Consider the following 26,511-nt stretch of genomic DNA (forward strand, 5'->3'; position numbering starts at 1 on the left):
TTGGCGTACTACCGCCAGGAGGGGCTGCAGCCAGTTAAAGGGCTACATCCCTTCTCAGCAAGATGCCAGAAGAAGCAGCAGCTGGAAGCTCCCCCAGATTTTCCAATGTGTCCTTGTGGATATTCCTAGCAGAAGTGAGGGCCAGGAGGAATTGCTTGATGTGCACTGAGGACAGGAGGCCCCATAGGAGAATAGTACAGACTGTCTGGAGGGGGTGGCAGAGGCAGTCAGTGTAACTGCCACCATATCACGAACTGCTGCACCACGAAGAAAGAGTTCAACCTTCAAAGGAAAAAAGGGCAGCCAGCCTCAAGGAAGAACACCCAGGGGAGGACCACCATCACTGAAAATCCTGAGTCCCTTGTCAATTCAAACCTTATTTATTGAAAGTTGTGGGCGATCAGTTGTGACCTCCTTACTCTGGCAGTTTGTTGCTGGTTCTCCTGTTCCACTTCCTTTTCTTCTTGTGCACTATCCTCAAACTTTGGGGATGCCTAAGTAAGACTTTCTTGGTTTGTAGACCCTGGTGAGTAAGTGTCCATGTGTAAGGAAGAGATATCTTCAGTGATGCTTGATTCTTAAGATTTTCCAAACTAGCCTTTTCCATTTAGTCATCCTCTTCATAGCATCAAAATAAAAATATTCCTGTTGAGAAATCGATTTCCGGAAAGCAAAGTAATGCTTTGAGCAGAGCTGAGTAAGAGTAACTGGAAAGTCCCGATTCAACCCCCAGTTACTAAAAAGATCGCTATGCAGGCAAAGAAACACCAACCTTCAGCAGCAGTACTCAGAATGGCCTCCTCAGTGTGGTATCTAATACAGGGATACTTAGCTGCATCTCTTACTGCCGCTGGTATCGGAGGTTTTGGGGCAGAAATGAAGGAAAATAGGGTGGAGTGGTTAACCATGTCCCCTTGGCCCCATTTAAATGTGGCGGAACAGGCTCCTGACCTGCCTTTAGGGGAACTGGTGGTTTTTGTGGGAGCAGATTACAAGTGCAGTTTTTCTTTGGGACAGATTTGAGCTGGTAGCCTTGAAGAAAGTAATTCCTCTGTTTACTGTGCCATCCTGTCACATTTCAGGAATCTTGATTGTTTTAACGAGCAGGAATTTGAGTAATTTATTTTAAAATATTGATATTAAGTTAAATTCAACTCAACAGAGGTTAAATCCACAGCATACAGCTTTTGGAAATTTGGATTTGAATTCAGTATGAAAGGGATTAGACGCAGATGAACCAGCTACACAAATGGTGTTCACACATACCACATCAGCTTGAGACAATAGAAGTTCTGTAAAGTAATTTCCAGTTAACATTCTTAAAATGGCAGTCATTTTCAATTTTGCTGTTTGAGCAGTGACCTAACAGAACAGACTGCCCCACTGAAATCAATAGGATCAAAATCAGGTGTGTTCTGCAATGGATAGATGATCAGCTCTGCCGGTTACTGCCCAGAGAGAAGTTGAAAATAAGTCCCGATATGTGAGCAAAGCTGCCTTTTCACTTAGCACAGCGGGGCTCGAAGGGAAGCTCAGGGAGTGTCAGACAGTGAAAGGGAAGCTCTGGGTGTATCAGAAAGTTACAAACAAGGAATGCCCATTGAGCATACCATAGCTCGACTGAATGGGCTATGTAGGTGCCATGGTGGGGGTGGTCACTGATCCAAGCTGGTAGGATTCATTAGCGACTCAACCATCCCTTGACATGGGGAGCTGAGGTAGGGTCAGCCTATCCAGCTTCCTGTCCAGCGAAGAAAGGGCACACACAGTCTACAAGAGCTTGGAGTGGAAACAGTCAGTGGAGTGAGATTCTTCTTTTCAAGGTTCAAACTAGTCAGTTTGGGTACAGACTTGCAAAAGTAAAGCTAGCCCTGTATCACAGGCTATTTGCGTAATTTGTTATTTTTGGTGTTATGAGGAGCAATAGAGATTAGATTGAATTGCACTGAAGACTGTTCTGTTTAGTCCTGTATCTTGTGTAAAATAAACCAGCTTCTTGGTGTGCATTGCCTCATCTCACTAGAGTGTTGATCGGTCTATCTCCTGGAAGATAGGAGAAACACACATGGGGACACATGTGATTACAGTATACAGTTCACAATAACAAGAGATTTCCATTGCTATGACCACTGGGTCATGTTATCATGGGGCGAGAGGGAGAAGCTGGGAGCTATGACAGAGGTCATAGAGGAGCAGCTGGGAGCATTACGTTGGGGGGGGGGGAAGTGGAGAAGGATGAAACTGGCCGCACTGGAGGTGGGACGGGGGAAAGTTGTAAGTGGCACTTTTGGGGACAGAAGGGAAGACAGTGCCAGCTTTAACTGAGGGGCGGGGAAAGCAGAATGCCAACATAAACCGGGGAAATGGAGGAAGTTCAAACTAGGGGGAGAGGAGGAGCACCAGGTTGAAATGAAGGAGAGAGAGGGAGAAGAGTGCCAACATTAACTGCAAGGGTTGGGGGGTGGAGAGTGAATGCCTCTGTGAAGTGGGTGTGTGCTTGGGGTGGTTACAGTGTCTCTGTGATCTTGGTGGGGAGGGAGGAGGGGCGGGGGGGGTTGGTGGTAGAAGAACTTCTGTTTGAAGTAAGCTCTGGGGAAGTGACGGTCTGTTGAAAGCACAAATGTCAATTTGCTATTCCCTTTTTTAAGATTAGCTTATCGATCAATTGTGAACGGTAGAGGTGTTTAAAATGAACCGGAATGCACCATTTTTAAAGGTTTAAAATTTTCTGGGGAATCATGCCCACTGACCTCCCCTACAAATGAACCAATTGGCATGGGAGGAGTGTGCACAGTTCTCAATTTGCTGCCTACAGCCCTAACTGGAATGGTGCAGTGATCCAGTGTAACCGTGTTCAAAGCCCTTGCTTGCTGTTAGATTGTTTCCTTAAAAATGAAATTAATTTAAATTTCTTTCTCTCACTAACATTACCTGTTGAAGGGAGAGAGGAGTTTTAAAATAGAAAGAAAAGAATTCCCAGCTGTCAAACAGAGACTAATTTTTAATAAAACTTAAGCAAATGTCTTTTCCTTTTTGTGTTAAAAAAAAGTTCATTGTCGATTCCAAAATAGTGGTAAATGCAACAAAAAGAGAGCCGGATTTTCCCGAATCTAGCCAAGGAGGGTTGGGCCAGAACTTCTGCTTGTTACTCCAAGCCTGCCATCACCCCGACCCAGTTTCTTTCTTTGAGCTTCAGTTACTATGCAGGGCAAGGTCGCTGCTGCCAAGTGAGAGCCCACCACTGCCAGGTAGGAAGACACTCGCTTCATCACTAGAAGGAGAGGAGGCCAAATTTAAAAGAGGCAGAAGAGTCCGAGTGACGTGCAAGCAATTTTAATGTTAAGCCTCAGACTGAGCAAAGACCTAACAAAGATATGGTTTTGGGACCAGAGGAGACGGGATGATGCCCACTACTGACCTGTCTCACTCCAAGAAGGACATTATGGGGCCTCTCGCCGCTGCCATAGAGACACTGCCACACCTCTCCTGGTGGTCTCTGGGGTTGGGGGTGATCTGTGGCAGAAAACAGGGTGATGGGGTGGTTTTCTGGCCCTACCACCCCAAACGTATACACATGCTGTGGGGCAGTAAAGGTGCAGCCAGCTCCTTCCCAGAAAGGGCAGGGACAGATAAAGAGAGCATGGGAATGTGGCACTCGGTTTCTCCTCCACTATACCGCCAGTGGAGCAGTATCATGAAAGAAATTCCAGATCAAAGAATCAAAAAACAAAATTTTCTTAGGGGGCGCGGAGGGACATGTCTCAGACCACCTAGAAAATTAATCTTGTGCCTGCAATGCTTGTTTCCCTTTCAGGCACTTATACTTTTTTCTCCAATACAAGTGAAGGAATGTTGGGTATACCCACAGCTTAAGTTACAAGCTTCTGTCCCAATGCACTTTCTGGTATCAGTAAAAGTGACCATGAAGCTGTCGGATTGTCGTAAAAACCTACTGGTTCACTAATGTCCTTTAGGGAAGGAAACCTGTCGTCTTTTCCCGGTCTGGCCTACATGTGACTCCAGTCTTGTACCAACGTGGTTGACTGTTAATTGCCCACTGAGGTGGCCTAGCAAGCCACTCAGTTGTATCAAAAAAATCACTACAACTGCAGCAGTTCAGGAAGAAGGTCAACACTACCTTCTCAGGACAACTAGGGATAGGCAATAAATGCCGACCTTATTAAAAAAATATATAATTACAGGTTTGCACATCATAGTCTTATACTCAGAGCTACTTTTGATTTGTGAGCTTTTTTGGGTCTTGGCCATGTAAGAATAGATATGTTTTTACATTGTATCTTTAAAGTTAGAACAGCTAGTGTAGCAATAATCGTTAAACCACGTGGGTAAATCAAAACTGTATACTGGCAGATCATATCTTAAGATCACAATGACACCCCAGGACAAAAGCTATAGTTAGGGAAGAGCAAAGATAGGATGCAAAAGTTGCTGAGATGACAATGAAACAAGATATTGATGAGGATATTGATTAGGATATCCCCTTATCATTGTATGTACATCAATCTGTTCGATGATCTAAGGGTAATAAAACACCAAACAAAGTTAAACGCCGCAAGAATTAGATAATGAAAGCTTATTTTTAAAATGGAATAAAAAGAGATACAAAGCTTCACTCAGGAGGAACTTTAGCTACTTTCAAGGTGAGGTACCATGAGCAGGCCTGAACAGATATCGCTCACGATTCCTGGGAAGTTCTTTGCCGGTAGTTTCTAGACGTAGGGCTGTGTGTACTGCTCTGTATGTTGTCTTAAGATGAATGTTTTGAAACAATAATAAATGTAGTTAATTGTCAGACATATTACTGTCACAAGATTTTTGAATCTGTCATTAAAAAGGTCATGTTCTTTGAAGCTGTTGGACAATTTTGCTAGTGTTCTAGGTTGGCATGTAGATCCTAGCACTCAGCATTAATGCTATTGTGGTCAGAGAAGTTTTTTTCCTATATTTGGAAATGATCAGGGTTTAATCAAATCCATTTTTATTACTTTTATTACTTTGAGACTTTTGCTGTTGTTTTGGTAATTAAATTCCACGATTCTGCCTGTTTACAGTGGGTTATGGGATTAAATATGACAAATTCTGAATAAGTGGAAATTTGGGGGGGTTTTGGTGTTTCGAGGATTGAATTCCTTGATTCTGCCCCATTTTTCCATAAAAACAATAAACCAATAGCCTTGGAGATGACAATGGAGATGAATTTCAATGTGGTTGCAACTAATGGCCTATTATGTTATCTGTTGGAATAAGGGACTAAGAGCTGATTAAAGGACAGGCTGCAGTTCTGTTCTCAGTTTAAAACAGATTGTGATGTCCTTTATTATCAATATTAGACAGACATAACTATCATGTTGTGAAAGTTGCACTTGTCTTCAGAACCATTCATTAATTAAGATTCACTCAGCCAACAGGTTCATCAAAGTTCAATAATCCATCTGCTAAATAGCAAGAATAACCCATACAAACAGGTTATACCCCCAGAAAGGTTTTGATAAGAGTTGCAATTCAAGTTTTAAAACGAAGTGTGCTTGCACAAGTTTAAAAATAAAGGCCATAGACTGCAGTCATTTGGAGAATATGTATTAAAGCCAGACACTGGTGCTTACCTGGGGTAATCAAGAACAATTCGGGAGTCATTGTCTCATCCCAGGGGCTCTCAGCAAATATTCAGATCACAGAGGGTTGGAATATCCCTTTTCTGGTGAGCTTTGCATGCAGCTAGTTTCAAAGGAAGGGACTCAGGTTTGATTAGCAACTCTTCCAACCAACCCTTGGTCAAGGAGAAGGGTCAGAAACAATACCCCAACTCCTGTTGGGACGTAAATGAGATGATCAAAAACCCACATGGTGGTAGTCATGTTTTTAAATAGAGAGCTGCAAAAGCTTTAGTCAGGCTTAGATAATCTAAAATTCTGGAGGAACAGTGAGAAGACATCTTGATTAAGTCACTGAAGTAGGGTAGCATGGCATGTTTTTTATTTTGTATCTTTGTACAAAGATAATGTTGTACTGTTTGAATTAAGGGAGTCCGATCATAACTGCCATTCTGTACGTTCACCTTATTAAGAAATAAAGCAGCTGATAGATTCGTATCAGGCCTTATCTCAATAATTGTTTGCTCATAAGAGAGAATGAAGCAATTGTACGCAAAACATGACTAACCAGTCCAGATCACAAGGTGTTGATATTGTTACATCCCTGGGTTACACTATCATGCAAGTCAATATAAAGCAGTGTGAGTCAAGACCCCCCATAAAAGCAAGATGCTTAAACCACTTATAGGAGCAACAGTCACCACTGGCCCTAAGAAGACATCTACAGTAGAACCGAGCTTGTAACACATCCCTTTCACAAGAAAACAAGACTGCCAAACAGACAAAATCAAACTGATTTTTAAAAAAAGATAATTTCTAGATTTAACCAACATAACTTTGGAACTTAAATATTTTTTTAAAATAAAAGAATTAAATGATATTTTCCAGGTCTTACCAGCATGGCTTCAGAGCTTTTGTCAGCCATGGTCTGAATGAATTGTTCAGAGCTTTCACAGCACGCTCTTCAAGAACTTCTATCCAGCTCAATTCTGTCCAGTCACTGCTGCCCTCTGCCTCTCTCTTGCTGCGGCTGTAATGAGATTCTCTTCACAGTGTTACTAATCCAGGAACCATGAGCACTCTGAAATGACATGTGGCACAAGGGGCATTATTTCAGTCCAGATCTATCGCACCTCAATAGTCAGACTGTCGACCAGAGGGGGTTTTATTCCAATATTTTCTTTAAGTTGCAATATCTGGGCGACATTTCCCAGTTAAGTTTAGATGCATTTTTATACATTTAGATATATTATCTTGAAGTCCTTTTTCTCTCACTACAATGCACGATCTTGCAATCTCCCCCTCACTGTTCTCTTCTCTCCCTCTCCCTTTTAATGATAACAATCAAAAAGCTGAAGTACATTTTCTAAATCATTTGAATAATTTCTACTGAGATACTACGCACAAAAGATTTTCACACTAATACACTTTCTCCTCTCTGCTGCTATATGACGCATGTATGACTCAGTATCAAGTAATATAAATGTTCTCAGTAAACTTGGTGAGTTGCAAGCTCACTGCAGTAGAGAGGCAGATAACGAATAGCATGTTGACGATGAGAGTCAGCAGGAATGAATATTTAGATTTTTTTTCACTTGTAGGATTCTGAAGCCCAATGTGCGTTCGTAAATTTGGTCAGTAAGTGAGTCTCAGTCTTGCTCCCTCAATGCTTCACACGTTTAAAAACAGCGGTACATCTGTTTGCTGTATATCACCATGTGAACCAAATTTTGCTTCATCGCATTATTTATGAGCATGCCCCATGGTTTTGGTATTGAAAAATCCCATTGGATTCTACATGGTCCTTAATGTGTTGGCACTTTTCACAGTACAAGCAGCCAACAATAAAAACAAGATAGTATTTCTCCAATTCAGAAGCTGACTACTATTAACACTAATTAATACAATGTTTTGATGGAATCCTTCATGTAAAGTTGAAATAACTGGGGTATAATTTTGAGATAGGGCTGTGCATGATGGGAGCGCACATCAAGAATTCAGAGGCATAGTTTAGCATGGCTTACACGCTATTATTGAGCATAACTTTGTGAAATCTACCCCATTTTTTGTTATAAAGTTTTAAAGTGTTCATATAAAAGATAAATAAAAACAGCTTCAAGTGTTCAGAAATTTTAATAATCTATGTCCTGCTCTGAGCAATTCTTTTTACGACTGATTCCCAAGAGTTTCTTTACTCGCTGTGACTCAGTGGGTAAATGCACCTATTGATACTGAACCATACAAGCTAGGAAGGTTCCAGATCCAGTTCAAGTTCTGTACCTCAATAACATTGGAGGTGTTCAACTACAGGAGGGACGTTCCTACCTGCATAATTCTTTATAATTAATACCTCTTCAATTATTTCTTATTAATTTAATCCCATGACGTAGAGAAACTTATTTAAAATGGCCAGCAGGCCCCAGTATTTGAATCATGTCATTTGACCAGTTGTCATGCAGTAAGCATCTGCGGATTCTCGAGGAAGTGAAGATGGACCAACTTGGGCAGGAGAATGGATTTAAAGGGATAAGTACATGACAGGGAAATTAATAGAAGGTTATGCTGATAGGGTTAGATGAAGAGGGTTGGGAGGAGGCTCACGTGGGGCATAAACACCGGCATGGACCAGTCGGGCCGAATGGCCTGTTCCTGTGTTGACCATTCTATGCAGTTCTATGCAAAAAAAAACTAAAGTGTTTTTGTAATGCATGACTGAACAGCAGTAATTAATTGGATTTTTTTCATTGCAAGTTACAGGGAAATAGCATGCCCTATACGCATTATTTCAAATAGTCTAATGATATTTGTGAGCTACAAAGCTAAAGGGAACAATCTTTACTGACAGACATACAGAATCATAAAATGTTACAACACAGAAACAGGTCTGCCAAGCATCAAGGATTGAGGAGTTTCAGTGAACCTGTGAATATCTATAGTCATAACTTCATTTAACATGAAGAATACTCTAACTTTTAAATATTCCAGTTGAGTCTGAATCATAACTCATTTGAAAAGAATTCTGATTGAAGTACAAGGGCACAATGCTGAACCATTACAGCAGCATTAGTCTAACACTAGTCAAGTAATATGAGAGAGACAGAGAGAGAGAGAGGAATTATAGTTAGTTGTGAAAGAATGTTAGTGTGTGTGAGTGAGAGACTTCTGGGCAGTGTTGTAAACAACTCAACAATTCCTTATTTAACAAAAGATTTATTTGTTCATTTGCAAAAGCAATGAAATATTAAATGTCCTTCAGACTTCGTCCAGTCCAGATGTATATTGTTTACTGTTCTCCTCTTTCTCAACTGACTCTTATCCTTTGTTAGATACGCTTTATTCAACAATTCCCGTTATGCAAGACAGCCTTTAAACTGTAATTAAATTGGCTATCAGCTCTTTGCGTTTCTTTTGATTCCTCCTTCTCAGATTCACCCTAATTGTCTGCTCAAAAGCTAGCTCCTTTTCCCATTTCTTCTATGTGAGCCCTTCATTCACTTAGTATCCTGACTGCCTTTAGTTTCTATCAATCTTCGTTCCTTTACTTCTGGCTATATGCTTTGGATTTCAATTTCTTCCTCTAGGTTTGCTTTATTTACTATTGTGTTCTGCTTCTAGTTCATCTGCATTTAAGAACATAAGAACATAAGAAATAGGAGCAGGAGTAGGCCAATCGGCCCCTCGAGCCTGCTCCGCCATTCAATAAGATCATGGCTGATCTGATCCTAACCTCAAATCTAAATTCATGTCCAATTTCCTGCCCGCTCCCCGTAACCCCTAATTCCCTTTACTTCTAGGAAACTGTCTATTTCTGTTTTAAATTTATTTAATGATGTAGCTTCCACAGCTTCTTGGGACAGCAAATTCCACAGAAATACCCTCTGAGTGAAGAAGTTTCTCCTTATCTCAGTTTTGAAAGAGCAGCCCCTTATTCTAAGATTATGCCCCCTAGTTCTAGTTTCACCCATCCTTGGGAACATCCTTACCGCATCCACCCGATCAAGCCCCTTCACAATCTTATATGTTTCAATAAGATCGCCTCTCATTCTTCTGAACTCCAAGAGTAGAGTCCCAATCTACTTAACCTCTCCTCATATGTCCACCCCCTCATCCCCGGGATTAACCGAGTGAACCTTCTTTGTACTGCCTCGAGAGCAAGTATGTCTTTTCTTAAGTATGGAGACCAAAACTGTATGCAGTATTCCAGGTGCGGTCTCACCAATACCTTATATAACTGCAGCAATACTTCCCTGTTTTTATATTCTATCCCCCGAGCAATAAAAGCCAACATTCCGTTGGCCTTCTTGATCACCTGCTGCACCTGCATACTAACTTTTTGATTTTCTTGCACTAGGACCCCCAGATCCCTTTGTACTGCAGTACTTTCCAGTTTCACGCCATTAAGATAATAACTTGCTCTCTGATTTTTTCTGCCAAAGTGCATAACCACACATTTTCCAATATTGTATTGCATCTGCCAAATCTCCGCCCACTCACCCAGCCTGTCTATATCCCCCTGTAGGTTTTTTATGTTCTCCTCACTTGTGGTTCCTTGTGATTTTTCCTGTTCACTTCACTTTAGTTTTTCACCAGAACTTCCCTATTCTGATAGCTTTAATCACAACTTTATTTTTATACACCAGTCTTCCTCACTTTCTCCAGTTTCAGATAATAGCCTAGAAATGACTGCCGGTGATATTAACAGATGAATGTTGAACATGTTCCTATGACAATCCTCTGTCCGCTATTTTAGCGATAGTGTTAACCCAATTGAAATAAATGCTTGCATTAAAATGGCAGATCGGGGAATGTCATACAAACATATTAAGCATTCACCTGCTATTTTCTTGCTTCTTCTGTTTACATCTAAAGTTGGCCCTGTCGTCTCTGTTTCCAGGATTTCAGTTTCTGGTCATTTTTCCACCTTTACTATGGGCCTTTTATGGTTTGTCCAGCACCTCGCTGATTGTTTTCTCTCTGGTGACTTTACTGACTTCTTTCACAGCTATTCTCCAAAAGCCTTTATCTTTCTTTTCTTATCATTTACTATCCTGTGTCCCTTCCTTAAGCTTCTAGTCCTTCAGTTCTCAGCGGACCTGCTGATGTTATGCCGAAACTGCAAGTTGTCCTTCCATTGATCTGCATCACAACGGTAGCTTGCCTTCTTTCCGTTCTGCCATGCTGATGAAAGAACCATTTTGGAAGGAAAAACAAGGAATGGAGTGTAAACTCAATGGAAAAACACTGAGGGTGTGATCAACAAAGAGACCTAGGGGTTCAAATGCACAATTCCCTGAAAGCGTGGGTGGAGGTAGATAAAATTTAAAAACATCAATTGCATTTTGGACTTTATCAACAGAGGCACAGAGTACAAAAGTAAAGAAGTAATAATGAAGTTGTACAAGGCAATGGTCAGGCCACAGTTAGAGTACTGTGTGTAATTTTGGGAGCCCCACAATAAAAAGGACACTAAAGCCATAGAGCATGTACAATAACTTCACCAGGATGATGCCAGGAATGGGAAACTATAGTAATGAGGAGAGACTTGAGCTCTTTCCACTGGAGCAGAAACAGCTGAGAGAAGACTTGATATTGCTTTTTAAAATTATGCAAGGTTTTGATAGGGTGAATAAGGAAAAACTAGTTCCTTTACTTGGGACGTCAGTAATGAGGGGTTATCAATTTAAGAAAGTGGAACTATTTAAACTGGTGCAGAGAAGGCTAAGAGAAGATTTAATTGAGATTTTTGAAATTATGCAGGGTTTTGATAAGGGTGAATGGGGAAAGAAACAATTTCCTGTGATTGACTCATCAATGTGAAGAGATATCTATTTAAAATTATCACTAAGAACATGAGGAGAGAGATTAGAAGAAATTTCTTCCAAATTGTTGGAGCATTGAATGTTTTGCCACAAAGAGTAGTTGAGGCAAAGACCACTGCATCTTTTAAGAGAAAATTGAATAAATATTCTGAAGCTGAGGAAGATACAGGATTTTCAGAAGACAGCATGGCAATGGGATTAGTTTTGGATTGTTCTATTAAGGAGCCAGCAGATACAATGGGCTGAATAGCCTTCTTCTGTGCTATAAAATTTTATGGTTCTACGATTCTCGTAACTGTACTCACTTCTTTGCTATGGGAGCCTGCAGGGGTCCCAGCTAAATCTGACTTTTTACAGGATATTTGGAGCTCTTTAGAAACATAGAAAATTTACGGCACAGGAGGCCATTCGGCACATCGTGTCTGCGCCGGTCGAAATAGAGCTATCTAGCCTAATCCCACTTTCCAGCACTTGGTCCGTAGCCTTGTAGGTTATGGCACTTCATGTGCATATCTAAGTACTTTTTTAATGTGATGAGGGTTTCTGCCTCTACCATACTTTCAGGCAGTGAGTTCCAGACACCTACCGCCCTCTGGGTGAGAAAATGTTTCCTCAGCTCCCCTCTAATCCTTCCACCAATTACTTTAAATCTATGCCCCCTGGTTACTCAGCTCTCTGCTGAGGGAAATAGGTCCTTCCTGTCCATTCTATCTAGGCCCCTCATAATTTTATATACCTCAAATAAATCACCCCTCAGTCTCCTCTGTTCCAAAGAGAACAACTCCAGCCTATCCAATCTTTCCTCATAGCTAAAATTCTACAGTCCTGGCAACATCCTCGTAAATCTCCTCTGTACCCTCTCTAGTGCAATCATATCTTTCCTGTAATGTTGTGACCAGAACTGTATGCAGTACTCAACCTGTGGCCTAACTAGTGTTTTATACAGTTCTAACAAATCCTCCCTGCTCTTATATTCTATGCTTTGGCTAATAAAGGAAAGTATCCCGTATGCCTTCTTAACCACCTTATCTACCTGTCCTGCTCCCTTCAGGGATCTGTGGACATGCACTGCAAGGTACCTGTCTTCCTCTACACCTCTCAGTATCCTCCCATGTATTGTGTATTCCCTTGCCTTGTTTGACCTCCCCAAATGCACTACCTCACACTTCTCTGGATTGAATTCCATTTGCCACTTCTCTGCCCACCTGACCAGTCCATTGATATCTTCCTGCAGTCTACAGCTTTCCTCTTCACTATCAACCACACAGCCAATTTTTGTATCATCTGCAAACTTCTTAATCATGGCCAATACATTTAAATCTAAATCATTAATATATACCACAAAAAGCAAGGGACCTAGTACTGAGCCCTGCAGAACCCCACTGGTAACAGTCTTCCAGTCACAAAAACACCCGTCGACCATTACCCTTTACTTCCTGCCACTGAGCCAATTTTGGATCCAATTTGCCACTTTCCCTTGGATCCCATGGGCTTTTACTTTTTTGACCAGTCTGCCATGTGGGACCTTGTTAAAAGCCTTGCTAAAATCCACATAGACTACATCAAATGCGCTACCCTCATCGAACATCCTTGTTACCTCCTCAAAAAATTCAATCAAGTTAGTCAGACATGACCTTCCCTTGACAAATCCATGTTAATTGTCCTTGATTAATCTGTGCCTTTCTAAATGACGGTTTATCCTGTCCCTCAGAATTGATTCCAATAATTTGCCCACCACCGAGGTTAGACTGACTGGCCTGTAATTACTCGGTCTATCCTTTTCTCCCTTTTTAAACAATGTTACAACATTAGCAGTCCTCCAATCCTCCGGCACCACACCTGTACCCAGGGAGAATTGAAAAATGATGGTCAGAGCCTCCGCTATTTCCTCCCTTGCTTCTCTTAACAGCCTGGGATACATTTCATCCAGTCCTGGCGATTTATCTACTTTCAAAGATGCTAATCTCCTTAATACTTCCTCTTTCACTATGTTTATCCCATCCAATATTTGACACTCCTCCTCAGCTATCCCCCTCACTGCACTGTCCTCCTCTTTTGTGAAGGCCGACACAAAGTATTCATTAAGAACCATACCACATCTTCTGCCTCCACACATAGGTTACTTTTTTGGTCTCTAATAGGCCCTACTCCTTCCTTAGTTATCCTCTTCCTCTTTATGTATTTATAAAACATTTTGAGGTTTTCCTTAATTTTACCTGCCAGTATTTTTTCGTGCCCTCTCTTTGCTTTCCTAATTTCTTTTTTAATTTCACCCCTGCACTTTCTATACTCCTCTAGGCTTTCTGCAGTATTGAGCTCTGAGTGTCTGACATAAGCTTCCCTTTTTTGCCTTATCTTACCTTGTATGCTCCTTGTCATACCGGGGGCTCTGGTATTGACAGTCCCACCCTTTTTCTTTGTGGGAACATATTTACTCTGAACCCCTTGAATCTTCCCCTTGAATGCCTCCCACTGCTCTGACACTGATTTGCCTTCAAGTAACTGTTTCCAGTCCACTTTTGCTAAATCACTTCTCAGCTTAGTAAAATTAGCCTATCCTCAATTTAGAACTTTTACTTCTGTTCTATCTTTGTCCTTTTCCATAACTATGCTAAATCTAACTGAATTATGATCACTACCACCAAAATGCTCTCCCACTGACGCTCCTTCCACCTGCCCAGCTTCATTCCCTAAAACTAAATCCAGAACTGCCCCTCTCTTGTTGAGCTTGCTACGTACCGGCTAAAAAAGTTCCCCTGAACGCAATTTAAGAATTCTGTGCCCTCTACACCTTTTACACTGATTGTATCCCAGTTAATATTAGGGTAGTTGAAATCCCCTCCTATAACTACCCTATTGTTTTTGCACTTCACAGAAATTTACCTCCATATTTGCTCTTCTATCTCCCTCTAACTGTTTGGCGGTCTATAGTACACTCCGGCAGTGTGACTGCCCCTTTTTTGTTCTTTAGCTCAACCCATATGGCCTCATTTGATGATCCTTCTAACATATCATCCCTCCTTACAGCTGTAATTGTTTCTTTAACTGTCCTTTTTTATCCCTCCCTCTCTCTCGTCTGAAAACCCTGTAACCAGGAACGTTGAGCTACCATTCCTGCCCCTCTTTAAGCCATGTTTCAGTAATAGCTATGATATCATACTTCCACGTGGCTATCTGTGCCATCAGCTCATCTGCCTTATTCACTATACTCCTTGCAATGAGGTATATACCATTAGCACTAGACAACAAAGAAGTGGTAGATACTGCCTGGACTGTCAATAAGAATTTTGGCTCATCAGTAATATTAGCTCCCTTCTAAAGGGTGCTGATTAAGCCTAATTTTAAAAAGTCCTACCGAAGGAACCGGCTAGACATTAGTCAATTTTCCCTTCCCTGTGGCAAGGCCCTAGATGCGCCATGCTGCAGTGGGTGCCCAAATTCTTATTGACAGTCCAGGCAGTATATACCACTTCTTTGTTGTCTAGTTTCTAACCTTTGTTTCCTCTGCCTTTCAAACTCACTTAATAATTTTCTGCCTTCCATTTCCAGCTGTTTCTCTCCCTTCTGAATCTATACTCAGGTTCCCATCCCCCTGCCAAGCTAGTTTAAACTCTCCCCAACAGCACTAGCAAAATTCCCTGCAAGGATATTGGTCCCGGCCCTGTTGAGGTGCAACCCATCTGGCTTGTACAGGTCCCGCCTCCCCCAGAACCAGTCCCAATGCCCCAGGAATCTAAAGCCCTCCCTCCTGCACCATCTCTCCAGCCACGCATTCATCTGCTATATCTTCCTATTTCTAAACTCACTAGTGTGTGGCACCAGGAGTAATCCAAAGATTACTACCTTTGAGGTCCCCTGCTTATTAATTTATTTCCTAGCTCCTTAAAATCTACCTGCACGACCTCATCCCTCTTTCTACCTATGTAGTCTTTGTTCCATTCCCTTACCTCTTCCTCCATTAAAATGATGACGGTTGGTGCTGCTTCTTGCTCTTATTCTGGTTTGGTGAATTCCATTAACTATGCTTCCAATTTCCATCCATCCCTTATCCTTACATACTCCATTGCTGATTTTTCCCTTCCCTCTTGAACTTCCCTCTCTCCATCACTGTTGATGGGCATTCTGCAGACATTTATTTAAACCTATTGACTCCCATAACTACCTGCAGTAGTTTTTCCCACCCTGTTTCTTGTAAAGACTCCTAGGGGTGAAATTGGTCTCCACCAGTTACGCAAAACAGGCCCGTAGTGAATTGGATGCCCATTTTATGCTGCATCCCCATGGTTGAACACTGGGTCCAAAATTCCTCGGGTAGGGGAGGACAGAAATCGGGAGGATTGTCTTTGGTGGGGGAGGGGAAGAACCCAGATCCACTGGATTTTTGGCCCCCAACACAACGCCCAATCTGTGACAGAAGATGGTTTCTGGTTACCCCCTACATCCATGAGCAGTTTTGAGGCCATGTCGAGCTATCCTGGGAATTCTGCTAAGAACAGAGGGATTGATTACCAAATGATGCCATTTTTCCTGCTAGCTCTGACCATGTGCACGTGCCCTGTCCCGACATTTAGAACGGAGTCAACACAAGAGCAGAGTGGCAGCCAGAAGTCCCGTCCCATAGATCTCCTAGAATTTCAGCTCCATTCATTTTAGTGACTTCAAACCTTATCTCTATCCTTCATTTTCTTTATACCAGAAGGTGCTGGTGATGTGGGCTGGGTCTGATGATATCCAGGGAACTGGGGAGGCAGGTTGACACTTTAGGTGTAGACCCTTTATTAGAACACAGCCCTGTTAGCTTGATTGTTTTACCACATTAAAGGTGCTATATAAATCCAAGTTGTTGCTGTTTTTTCTATTTGACAGACTCACTAGGGCTGAAAAACCTTGCTCCACCAGTGGAAGTGTGACAGAACAGACACTGGTGACCTCTACTCCTGACCTTGCCACAGTATCCAGAATCAGAGCTGGTTCACATAATGCGAACGGTGTCAGTGGGCACCCACTGCAGCATGGCGCATCTAGGGCCTTGCCGCAGGGAAGGGAAAATTGACTAATGTCTAGCCGGTTCCTTCGGTAGGACTTTTTAAAATTAGGCTTAATCAGCACCCTTTAGAAGGGAGCTAATATTACTGATGAGCCAAAATTCTTATTGAGAGTCCAGGCTCAACTGCGCTGCTGAACATGTCTGTATGCCAGGTTAATCCAGGCGTACAGGTTGCTTGGTGGTCCCACCTCCGACAGGCCTCCTGCTCATCAACTTGCTCTGCAGATCCACCATTAGGGCCGAGCACCTTTGGCCCCACTGGGAAGTAATTTTCACTTTCACCACTTGGGCAATAAGCTGATGGAGTGGATTGACCTCCCATTGAAATTCAGGCAGCTTCTACAACATATGGGCAATCCGCTCCGCAGGCTTATTGCCCAAGCGATGAAGGCAAAAATTGCAAGCATTTTCTGATTTTATTTCGGTCGGCCTGCATCTGCACATTGCTTTTCTTCTCTTTGTTCAGTTCCCCCAATTTCTAACCTTTTTTGTTTGCATGGGCCTCTCAAATCTTTTCCCCTTTTAATTATTTGCATGTTCCTTTGTTCTTTTAATGTCTAACATTGCCTCACTATGATGATATTTTATATCATCAAACAGTTTTATGTTAAGCCGTTTGCAGGTCATTCAATCCACTAACTTCTTCTCTTTGATTGGTGTATCTGTTGTTTCTTTCCCATCTTTTTTTCTCTTTAATTGTCCCAACTGTACTAAACTGCTTGCTTATCCTTTAGTTTTCAGTTCTGATGAAGGGTCCGAAACATTAATTTCTTTTTTCTCTTTACGGATGTTGACTGACCTGCTATGTATTCCAGCATTTTCTGTTTTTGTTTAAGATCTATAGTCTTGTGTTGCCTATTTAATTTTGCTGCTGAAAGACGAAGAGAAGTTTAAACTGAGAAACCACAGTGAAGGGCTTTAGACTAGACGCCGCCATGGATGAAAAGAATAAAAGACAAGGTAACTCATGAACTGGTAGTCAGGTGACACCAATTTTAGTATTTTAAAAGCCAGAAGATTGTAAGAAAAAGGAAAAATTGAGGGAGGTAGAGCTATATATTCTTCAGCTTTTCCCCCCATCTGCCCCTAGCCCACATCAGGCTCAGTGTCTCCATGAAACCTGTTCCCTCAACCCTTTTTTCTGACCCAGCTAACCATTAGCTTCCCTTTCTGAGTCCCATGCTTGTCCACACTGTCCCACCTCTCCCTATTCCAATATTCCCTACTGCCATTTGTCTGAACTCTTTCTTTCAAAACTGTTCCCACCATCCCTTCTTAAAAAGCCCACTATCAGCCTCTCGATCTTCTCAAAGTACTACCCTATTGCAAAAACCCTTGAATAAATCATGACCCAACCATGCATTCAACGCTCCCTATTCAAATCCCTCCAATCCAGTTTCCAACTCACCCACAACACTGAGACCGCTGTCATCTAAGTCATCAGTGACATCCTGTGTGACTGCCGTTTCTCGGCTTCCTTAACTTATCAGCTGCCTTCAATATTGTTGACCATCTTATGCTCCTCAACTGCTTCCTCGATGGTGCACTTCCATAGCACCGATCTCTCATGGTTCTACTCCTAGCTAACAGAATGCAGTGACTATATCTCAGCCAGTGGTTTCTCCTCCCAAACACACATGGTGTGTCTCACATATCCTTGATATCCTCTCCCATCAATTCAGACCCAAACCCTCGGTCTCGTCGTGGTTTCTGCGGGAACATTGATGCTGTCTTCAGGGCACTTCTGTCCCTTGGCACTTGTGGTGCTGCAGCTTTATCCCTGTAACAGCTACATTGGGATTCTTCTTTTTGCACCGGCAGACTCCCTTTCGGCTGCGGAATCCTGCCGGGTTCCAGCCGTACATCGCAAATGACCACCAACCCAGGGAAATGTTGGGCGGATTCAGAGGAACAGGCAGAAATCATGCCCTGCCAGAACTCCGCACTGAAGAGGAGAATCCCAGCCTTCTTCTCTGCCACCATCACTGTTTCTGGAGCTGTTGCTATACCATCCGATTACCTGTCTAATATCGAGTCCCGGATCAACTAAAATTTCCTTTAGCTCAATGTAGCCAAGACTAAAGCCACCTCCTTCTGCTGTTGCCAGTACTTAATTTCTCTGAGTCTGACTCCATCAACTTTCCTGGCTGCCCATCAGGCAAAATCCGCTAGTGCAGTTCTCTTTTGAACTACCTTCCTTTGCTACCTCTCTCACTGCAATCAACTCCTGTTATGAAAACACAATGGGGCTAAAATTTCTTGGGGGTTCGCGACCTGAGGAATTTTGAGGCCAATCTCATCAACTGTGCTTCTCCCAATAAATTCCTTCACTTTCCATTCGGTAACCACCTCTCCCCTTGTAAATACATATGTAATCGCCTTCTTCGTCGCTGGGTCAAAATCCTGGAACTCCCTACCTAAAAGCACTGTTGGAGAACTTCACCACATGGACTGCAGTGGTTCAAGAAGGTGATTCACCACCACCTTCTGAAGGGCAATTAGGGATGGACAATAAATGCTGGCCTTGCCAGCAATGCCCACATCCCATGAACAAATAAAAAAAAAGTTGTGTTATTAGCCTCTCCCAGGTGAGCAGTATTCAAATATTGGAAAGTGTTAGGCTTTAAAAACAGTTAAGACTTATTGAAGGAAAAGAGTTATTTGGTACAAAAGAGGAAGCCAAGTTACTTGGAGGCAACAACAACAACTTGCATTTATATAGCACCTTTAATGTACAAAATATCACAAGGCACATGACAAAGAAATAACTAGGAAAAGTTCACCAAGCAATGGGAGAGATGAGTGGAGGTGACTGAATGTTAGGTTGAAAAGGTAGATTTTGTGGACATTTTTGAAAAAGAAAAGAGAGGTAGAGAGGTGGAAGAGTTTAGAGAGCGACTTCCACAGAATAAAGCCAAGGCAATTGAACGCTCTGACACCAATGGTGAGTGAAAGGCGGCGGGGGGGGGAGGCTAGGGTCAGAGGAGTGAAGGATACAGGAGGGGACGTAGGACTAGAGGAGGTTGCAGAAGTAGGGAGGTGCAAAGATTTGGAGCGATTTGAAGACGAGAACAAGGATTTTAAAATGGGTGCATTGGGAGAGTGGGCAACCAGAATCGGTCAGTGAGGGCAGGGGAAATGGTAGAGTGGAGCTTAGTTCAGGACAGGCTGTGGGCAGCTATATTTTGGACATGTTTGTGGAAGGTGGACAATGGAAGGCCACTGGGGTTACGAATGGAATAATTGATTCTGAACGTGACAAAAGTGTGGATAAGGGTTTCGCGGGATGGAGGTGGGTTTAGCAATGCAGCTCCACTGTAGACTATAGGAAATAGTGAGGCCATCAATGTCGATAGATGAAGAAGGGCTATAGGTTGTTTTGATTTAACCTTTGGAGAACTGAATTGTCATTACAGTTCTGGATAATTTTAAAATATACACTTTATGATTGTTAAAGTTCCATGAAATAAGACAAAAAAACATTCTTTAAACTTGAGATTATTAGTTCCTACTTCCTCCTGGCTTTATGCAGATTGAGGCGTTCAAATCATACAGCTAATTTTAATCAGATTACATGTGCTGCCCTGTAATCTTTACATCAAATCCAACCACATGGAGAGTAAAGTGAGGGTTTGAAGAGGTAATGACCAAGGTTATTATGACTAGTTTGTGGCGTAAGAACAAGTCAAATTCCAATTATATTATTTGGAAGTCCAGGATTTTTACCAGTGTTTTTGAGATCGCATTCTGTGATAACAGCCACTTTTCTGTGAAAATTGCAAATAAATGGCCTTGGTTGGGTGCAGTCTTGCAACAAAAAACAAATAATCAATCTTCAGGAAAGAAAAAATGTCAGATACATGACATTATAAATCTTTTGTCGGGAAAAGATTTCACTTACGTCTCTCCCTTTCAAGAATATTCTTCTACGGACCTACCATTCTTAAAATACATTTTGTAAAAAAGGCGCAGTACCAAGAATGGAAGTCTTTGGCTGCTTTTATGTTGGCTCCATTTTAATTTGGATTCCAGAAGACTGGTGTCCATAGGCCAGTTTTAGAGTTTACACTGCTAAATCCAGCTCCCAAATCTCAGTAGCAGCTTTTGTGGGTCTGTGAGTCCACCGCTGGGATAAGGGAGTCTGATTTAGCAGCGTGAACATCAGGAACACCAGCTCACAGACACCAGTCTTCCAGAATCTGAATTAAATGGCACCAGTATAAATAGAAGCTTTATCGGGCAACACTTCCCTGATACCCCCATTCGCCCTGACAGTTATTAAGTAGACAATTTACACATGTAGATATAAGCAACAAGTTAGATCAGGAGAAGCAGGTGTTAATTCTCACACAATGGTGACTTGAAAGCTGGATAACATTTCACTTGTGCAGTGACCACATTTTGTATCGTAAATCCAGGAGAAAGTTTCTTTTAAAAGAAAGTCTTGGAATGTGGTGGAGTGCCTTATCTCTGTAGGATCTTTCAGTTCTTTCCCTCCCTACAGATTTCGACAGCTAATGCCTGGCAATCAGAAAACACAGGAAGGGTCTCAAAAGGTCACAATGGAAGTGTGAGTTAGAATTTCAGACCAAACCTTTTTTTACTATATATATTTATTTTGGTGAATTTTGTTATCAAAGGGTAAATTTCCCATTTGTGTGCTCCCACTGTGGAGCCTTACCCATCAGGAGCGCATATCAGGAAATTATGCAGCCATAATTTTCGGTCCCTTAAACTTAATAGATGGAAAATCATGGACTGGCCACTTTCCCAGTCCGGCAATGCCTCGACTTTAAAATTCATCTTTGTTTTCAAATCCCTCCTTATCTCTATAACCTCATCCAGCCCTACGACACTTCGAAATCACAGAATCATAGAAAAGTAATAGCACGGAAGGGAGCCATTTGGCCCATCAAGTCCGTGCCAGCTCTATGCAAGAGCATTCCAGCTAGTTCCACTCCCCTGCCCTATCCTCGTAGCCCAGCAAATTTTTTCCTTTCAAGTATTTGTCCAGTTCCCTTTTGAAGGCCATGACTGAATCTGCCTCCACCACCCCCTTGGGCAGTGCATTCCAGATCCTAACCACTCACTGTGTAAAAAAGTTTTTCCACATGTCACCTTTGCTTCTTTTGCCAATCAACTTAAATCTATGTCCTCTGTTTCTTGACCCTTCCGCCAATGGGAACAGCTTCTCTCTATCTACTCTGTCTAGACCCTTCATGATTTTGAATACCTCTATCAACCTTCTCTGTTCCAAGGAGAACAACCCCAGCTTCTCCAGTCTATCCACATAACTAAAGTCCCTCATCCCTGGAATCATTCTAGTAAATTTCTTCTGCACCCTTTCTAAGGCCTTCGCATCCTTCCTAAAGTGCGGTACCCAGAACTGGACACAATACTCCAGTTGTTGCCGAACCAGTGTTTTATAAAGGTTCATCATGACTTCCATACTTTTGTACTCTATGCCTCTATTTATAAAGCCCAGGATCCTGTATGCTTTTTTAACTGCTTTCTCAACCTGCCCTGCCACCTTCAATGATTTGTGCACATATACCCCCAGATCTCTCTGTTCCTGTACCCCTTTTAGAATTGTGCCCTTTAGTTTATAATGCCTCTCCTCATTCTTCTACCGAAATGTATCACCTCTCATTTTTCTGCATTAAATTTCATCTGCCACATGTCCGGCCATGCCACCAGCCTGTTTATATCCTCTTGAAGTCTATCACTAAACTCCTCACTGTTCACTACACTTTCAAGTTTTGTGTCATCTGCAAATTTGGAAATTGTGCCCTGTACACCCAAGTCCAAGTCATTAATATATATCAAGAAAAGCAGTGGTCCTTGTACCGACCCCTGGGGAACACCACTGTACACCTCCCTCCAGTCCGAAAAACAACCTTCTCTCTGTTTCCTGTTATTTAGCCAATTCTGTATCCATGCTGCTATTGCCCCTTTTATTCCATGGGCTTCAATCTTGATGACAAGCCTATTATGCGGCACTTTATCAAACGCCTTTTGACAATCCATAAACATCAACTGCATTGCCCTCATCAATCCTCTCTGTTACCTCATCAAAAAACTCTATCAAGTTGGTTAAATATGATTTGCCTTTAACAATTTGTACTGGCTTTCCCTAATCAATCCATGCTTGTCCAAGTGACCGCTAATTCTGTCCCGGATTATCGTTTCTAAACGTTTCCCCACCACCGAGGTTAAACTGACTGGCCTACAGTTGTTGGGTTTATCCTTACACCCTTTTTTGAACAAGGGTGTAACATTTACAATTCTCCAGTCCTCTGGCACCACCCCCGCATCTAAGGATGTTTGGAAGATTATGGCCAGTACCTCCACAATTTCCACCCTTACTTCCCTCAGCAACCTAGGATGCATCCCATCCAGACCGGGTGACTTATCTTCTTTAAGTACAGCTAGCCTTTCTAGTACCTCCTCTTTAACAATTTTTAGCCCTTCCAGTATCTCACTTATATCTTCCTTTACTGAGACTCTGGCAGCAACTTCTTCCTTGGTAAAGATAGATGTAAAGTATTCATTTAGTACCTCGGCCATGGCCTTTGCCTCCATGAGTAGATCTCCTTTTTGGTCCTTAATTGGCCCCACCCCTCCTCTTATTACCCGTTTACTGTTTACATCCCTATAGAAGACTTTTGGATTCCATTTTATGTTGGCCACCAGTCTATTCTCATACTATCTCTTTGCCTCTCTTATTTTCTTTTTCACTTCCCCTCTGAACTTTCTATATTCAGCATGGTTCTCACTTGCGTTATCAACCTGACATCTGTCATACGCCCCTTTTTTCTGCTTCATCTTACTCTATATCTCTTTTGTTATCCAGGGAGCTCTGGCTTTAGTTGCCCTACCTTTCTCCCTCGTGGGAATGTACCTAGACTATACCCGGGCTATCTCCTCCTTAAAGGCCACCCATTGTTCAATTACAGTTTTGCCTGCAATCTCTGCGTTCCTCCAATTCTGGCTTTTTACACATCCCCGATTTAATCATGCCTTCAGCTGCCTAGGTCCCAAGCTCTGGAATTCCCTCCCTAAACCTCTCAGTCTCTCTACCTCTCATTCCTCCTTTAAGAAGCTCCTTTAAACCTACTTCTATGGCCAAGCTTTTGATCATCTGTCCTAATATCTCCTTATGTGACTCGGTTTCAAATTTTGTTTGATAACACTCTTGTGAAGCGCCTTCAGACATTTTACTACGTTACTACGTTTACTACGATAAAAGCAGGTTGATGTTGACTTCCTGATAGATGCTCCTGGTATTTGAGGATCCATGCCAGGAGCAAGCAAGCAGAAAATGTACCCTCTATTGGCAACACCTACAACTCCCAGGTTGGGCATAGCACAGGTTAGACACAGGGCAGAACTCCCTCCACATTGTGGCTTAACCCTGCTTTCTCAAAAGCACCTCCCTGGTGCATCAGTATGGCACTACAATTTCCCAAATGTGTCAGTCTAATGGCCTCTTTGAGGGACTTTGCCAAGTTAGTAGAAATTTTTGTAGGATTTACACCTCTGCAAAGCACCTTGGGCCATTTTTTCTATGTTAAAGGCGCTACATAAATGCAAGTTGTTGTTACTATAGACATCTCTACGTAGGAGATAACAACTGATAGGAAGAAGGACATTCTGGCCAAGCTCATTTCATGAAAGATCCTTAAAACTGGTAGACAGAAGAAACTTTTATCCAATCACCAATGTATTTAACATATTTAAATAATGTGCTCACCTATTTTCCTTCGTGTGGAGATGCTGGTGATGGACTGGGTGGACTATTTTCTTACTATTTTCCTTCATTATTTATTTATTATGGTAATTTAAACGCTGTGGTAGTTCAGTGTTTTAAACCCAAATGGAAAAATACACATTGGGAGGAGATGGGAAAGGTCTGTGATAAATTGCAGACTGGATAAATGAAATATTTTTAGTCATCTTTCCTGGAATGTTGTTCCTCAGAGGTTATGAAGTATCTGCCACTGTAATAAGTGAATTTTGTTGACATCACGACTGATTAGTAACAGAGTTACAATCAACACTCCCCTCCCTCCCCCCACCCCCGCCCCCAACACTGGTGGGTTGGCTGAGACTGAGAATGCATCATGTGGGAGAAATCACAGGCACAATCCTAAGTTCTACCAGTCTGTACGTGATGCACTCTGTCACCTAGCCAGTTCTTCCACATATCCACCCCCCCCCCCCACCCCCATAAATAAAACAAAATTTGAAAGGTTCTGGTTTCTGGATTAGTTGCTGAAATCTTACGGTCAAACTCAGCTTGTGGCAACTGCTGTCACAGAAGATGTGGTCCCTGAAATTACTGGCCAAGTCTTGGGGGCAGACCTGGGGCTGGGTGGCACCTCTGCCTGCCCACTGTCAATGTCCCTGATCCTATCAGAAATCCTGGGGTCTGACCTTAAATGCATCTGTGCTATTCACCTCAACCACTCCGTGTGGTAATGAGTTCCACATTCTCACCACTCTCTGGGTAAATAAGTTTCTCCTGAATTCCTATTGGATTTACATAGAATTGCACCCACCCGATTTCTGCCATGATGGGGGGTCCCACCCGATTGGGGTGGGAGGGGGTGGGAGTGCGGGGAATAGGGAGGAATTTTGCTGTGGCGGTGTCAGCGACCCGTGGTACATTATAATCATCTTCTGAAAAAATTTTAAAGGTGCTAGTGCCTACTCTCAATTTCAGCAATACAATCAATCGGCCGTTAAATTTTAAATTCCCTCTCCAACAGCTCGAGCAGGTGTCTAGCGATGCTAAGAATGTAACTGAGGGAAATAGATTGTACAACGTATTTCCTTCACTTAAACTGGATTATAATATGCCAACGCATGTGCTATGAGTCTTCCGCCAAAAATGCTCCAACAGGGCTGAAAAGGGAGACGCCTTGTCAGATCCATTGTTCCACCATAAATTCTGATGCTCCTCTGCTTCCACTGCAACCTAGAAACTCCCTCCCCAACCCCAGGAATTTCAGCGGCATGTTGTGTTCTGTGCCATACAGACAGGTCGCTGCCCTTCCTGGTCCGTATGGCAACATACCCATAGTCAGCTCATCTCAGGCAGGGTACCTTTAGGGAAAGGGCCCCACAACTGGCGTCAGAATTCCAAGCCTTGGGAGGGGCAAGATCAGCTAGGGTTCAGGTTTACAGGGCTGAGGAGGGTGAATAAAATCAATCAAGCTTTCCACTCTTTATTGTTATCCAGAGACACTGCTAGAAATGTGGAAATGTGGAAATCTGGAAGTACAAGAATATGATCAGGAGAAGATTTCTTTTAAAAAGCCTTGGAATGTGGAGCAGCTTTTTACCTGTGATCCCCATCTTTTCCTCTCTCCATCTCCCTAGTCAAACAGCCTACAAGCTCACACATGGAGAATGGCTACTTGGGTGAGATATTGGAGAGCGGACAGTTATTTGGGGCAAAATGGAGAGGAAGGTAATAAAGATAAGCCTGGAAAATGCTCATTGTTGTAGTGTTACTGTACATTTAGCATAAAGTGCGCATGCAAAATCAACAGATAGGCAAAACAAGTTTTACAGTTTCAGCAGTGACTCAGTGGGTAGCACTCTTGCCTCTGAGCAAGAAGGTTGTGGGTTCAAGTCCCACTCCAGGGACTTGAACATAAAATCTAGGCTGACATTCTAGTGCAGTATTGAGGGAGTGCTGCAGTGTCAGAGGTGCCATCTTTCGAATAAGATGTTAAACCAAAGCCCTGTCTGCCCTCTCAGATGGACGTAAAAGATCCCATGGCTCTATTTTGAAGAAGGGCAGGAGAGTTCTTCTTGGTGTCCTGGCCAATATTTATCCCTCAACCAACATCTAAAAACAGATTATCTGGTCATGATCACATTGCTGTTGTGCGACCTTACTGTGTGCAAATTGGCTGCCGCATTTCCTATATTACAACAGCGACTACACTGCAAAATAGTACTTCATTGGCTGTAACGCGCCTGAGATCGTGAAAGGCACTATATAAATGCAAGTCTTTCTACT

General features: G+C 42.4%; 1 protein-coding gene across 6 annotated transcripts in view; it reads right to left on the reverse strand.

The window, feature by feature from the left end:
* Positions 1–26,511, reverse strand: part of slc6a9 (solute carrier family 6 member 9) — a 222,206-nt gene that overhangs the window by 192,023 nt on the left and 3,672 nt on the right. For 3 of the 6 annotated variants that reach the window (XR_010963853.1, XR_010963851.1, XM_067990112.1), the window contains exon 2: positions 6,508–6,693. Coding sequence is in view for 2 of the 6 variants with exons in the window: in XM_067990112.1 (XP_067846213.1) it covers positions 6,508–6,537 (30 nt within the window). In the remaining 4 variants the exon portion in view is untranslated. Of the gene's footprint in view, positions 1–5,624; positions 5,828–6,507; positions 6,694–26,511 lie in introns of all 6 variants that reach the window. The other 3 variants (XR_010963852.1, XM_067990114.1, XM_067990113.1) reach the window with 2 other exon arrangements.

The sequence above is a fragment of the Heptranchias perlo genome, chromosome 9 (assembly GCF_035084215.1).
Source record: "Heptranchias perlo isolate sHepPer1 chromosome 9, sHepPer1.hap1, whole genome shotgun sequence".
Lineage (NCBI taxonomy): Eukaryota > Metazoa > Chordata > Chondrichthyes > Hexanchiformes > Hexanchidae > Heptranchias > Heptranchias perlo.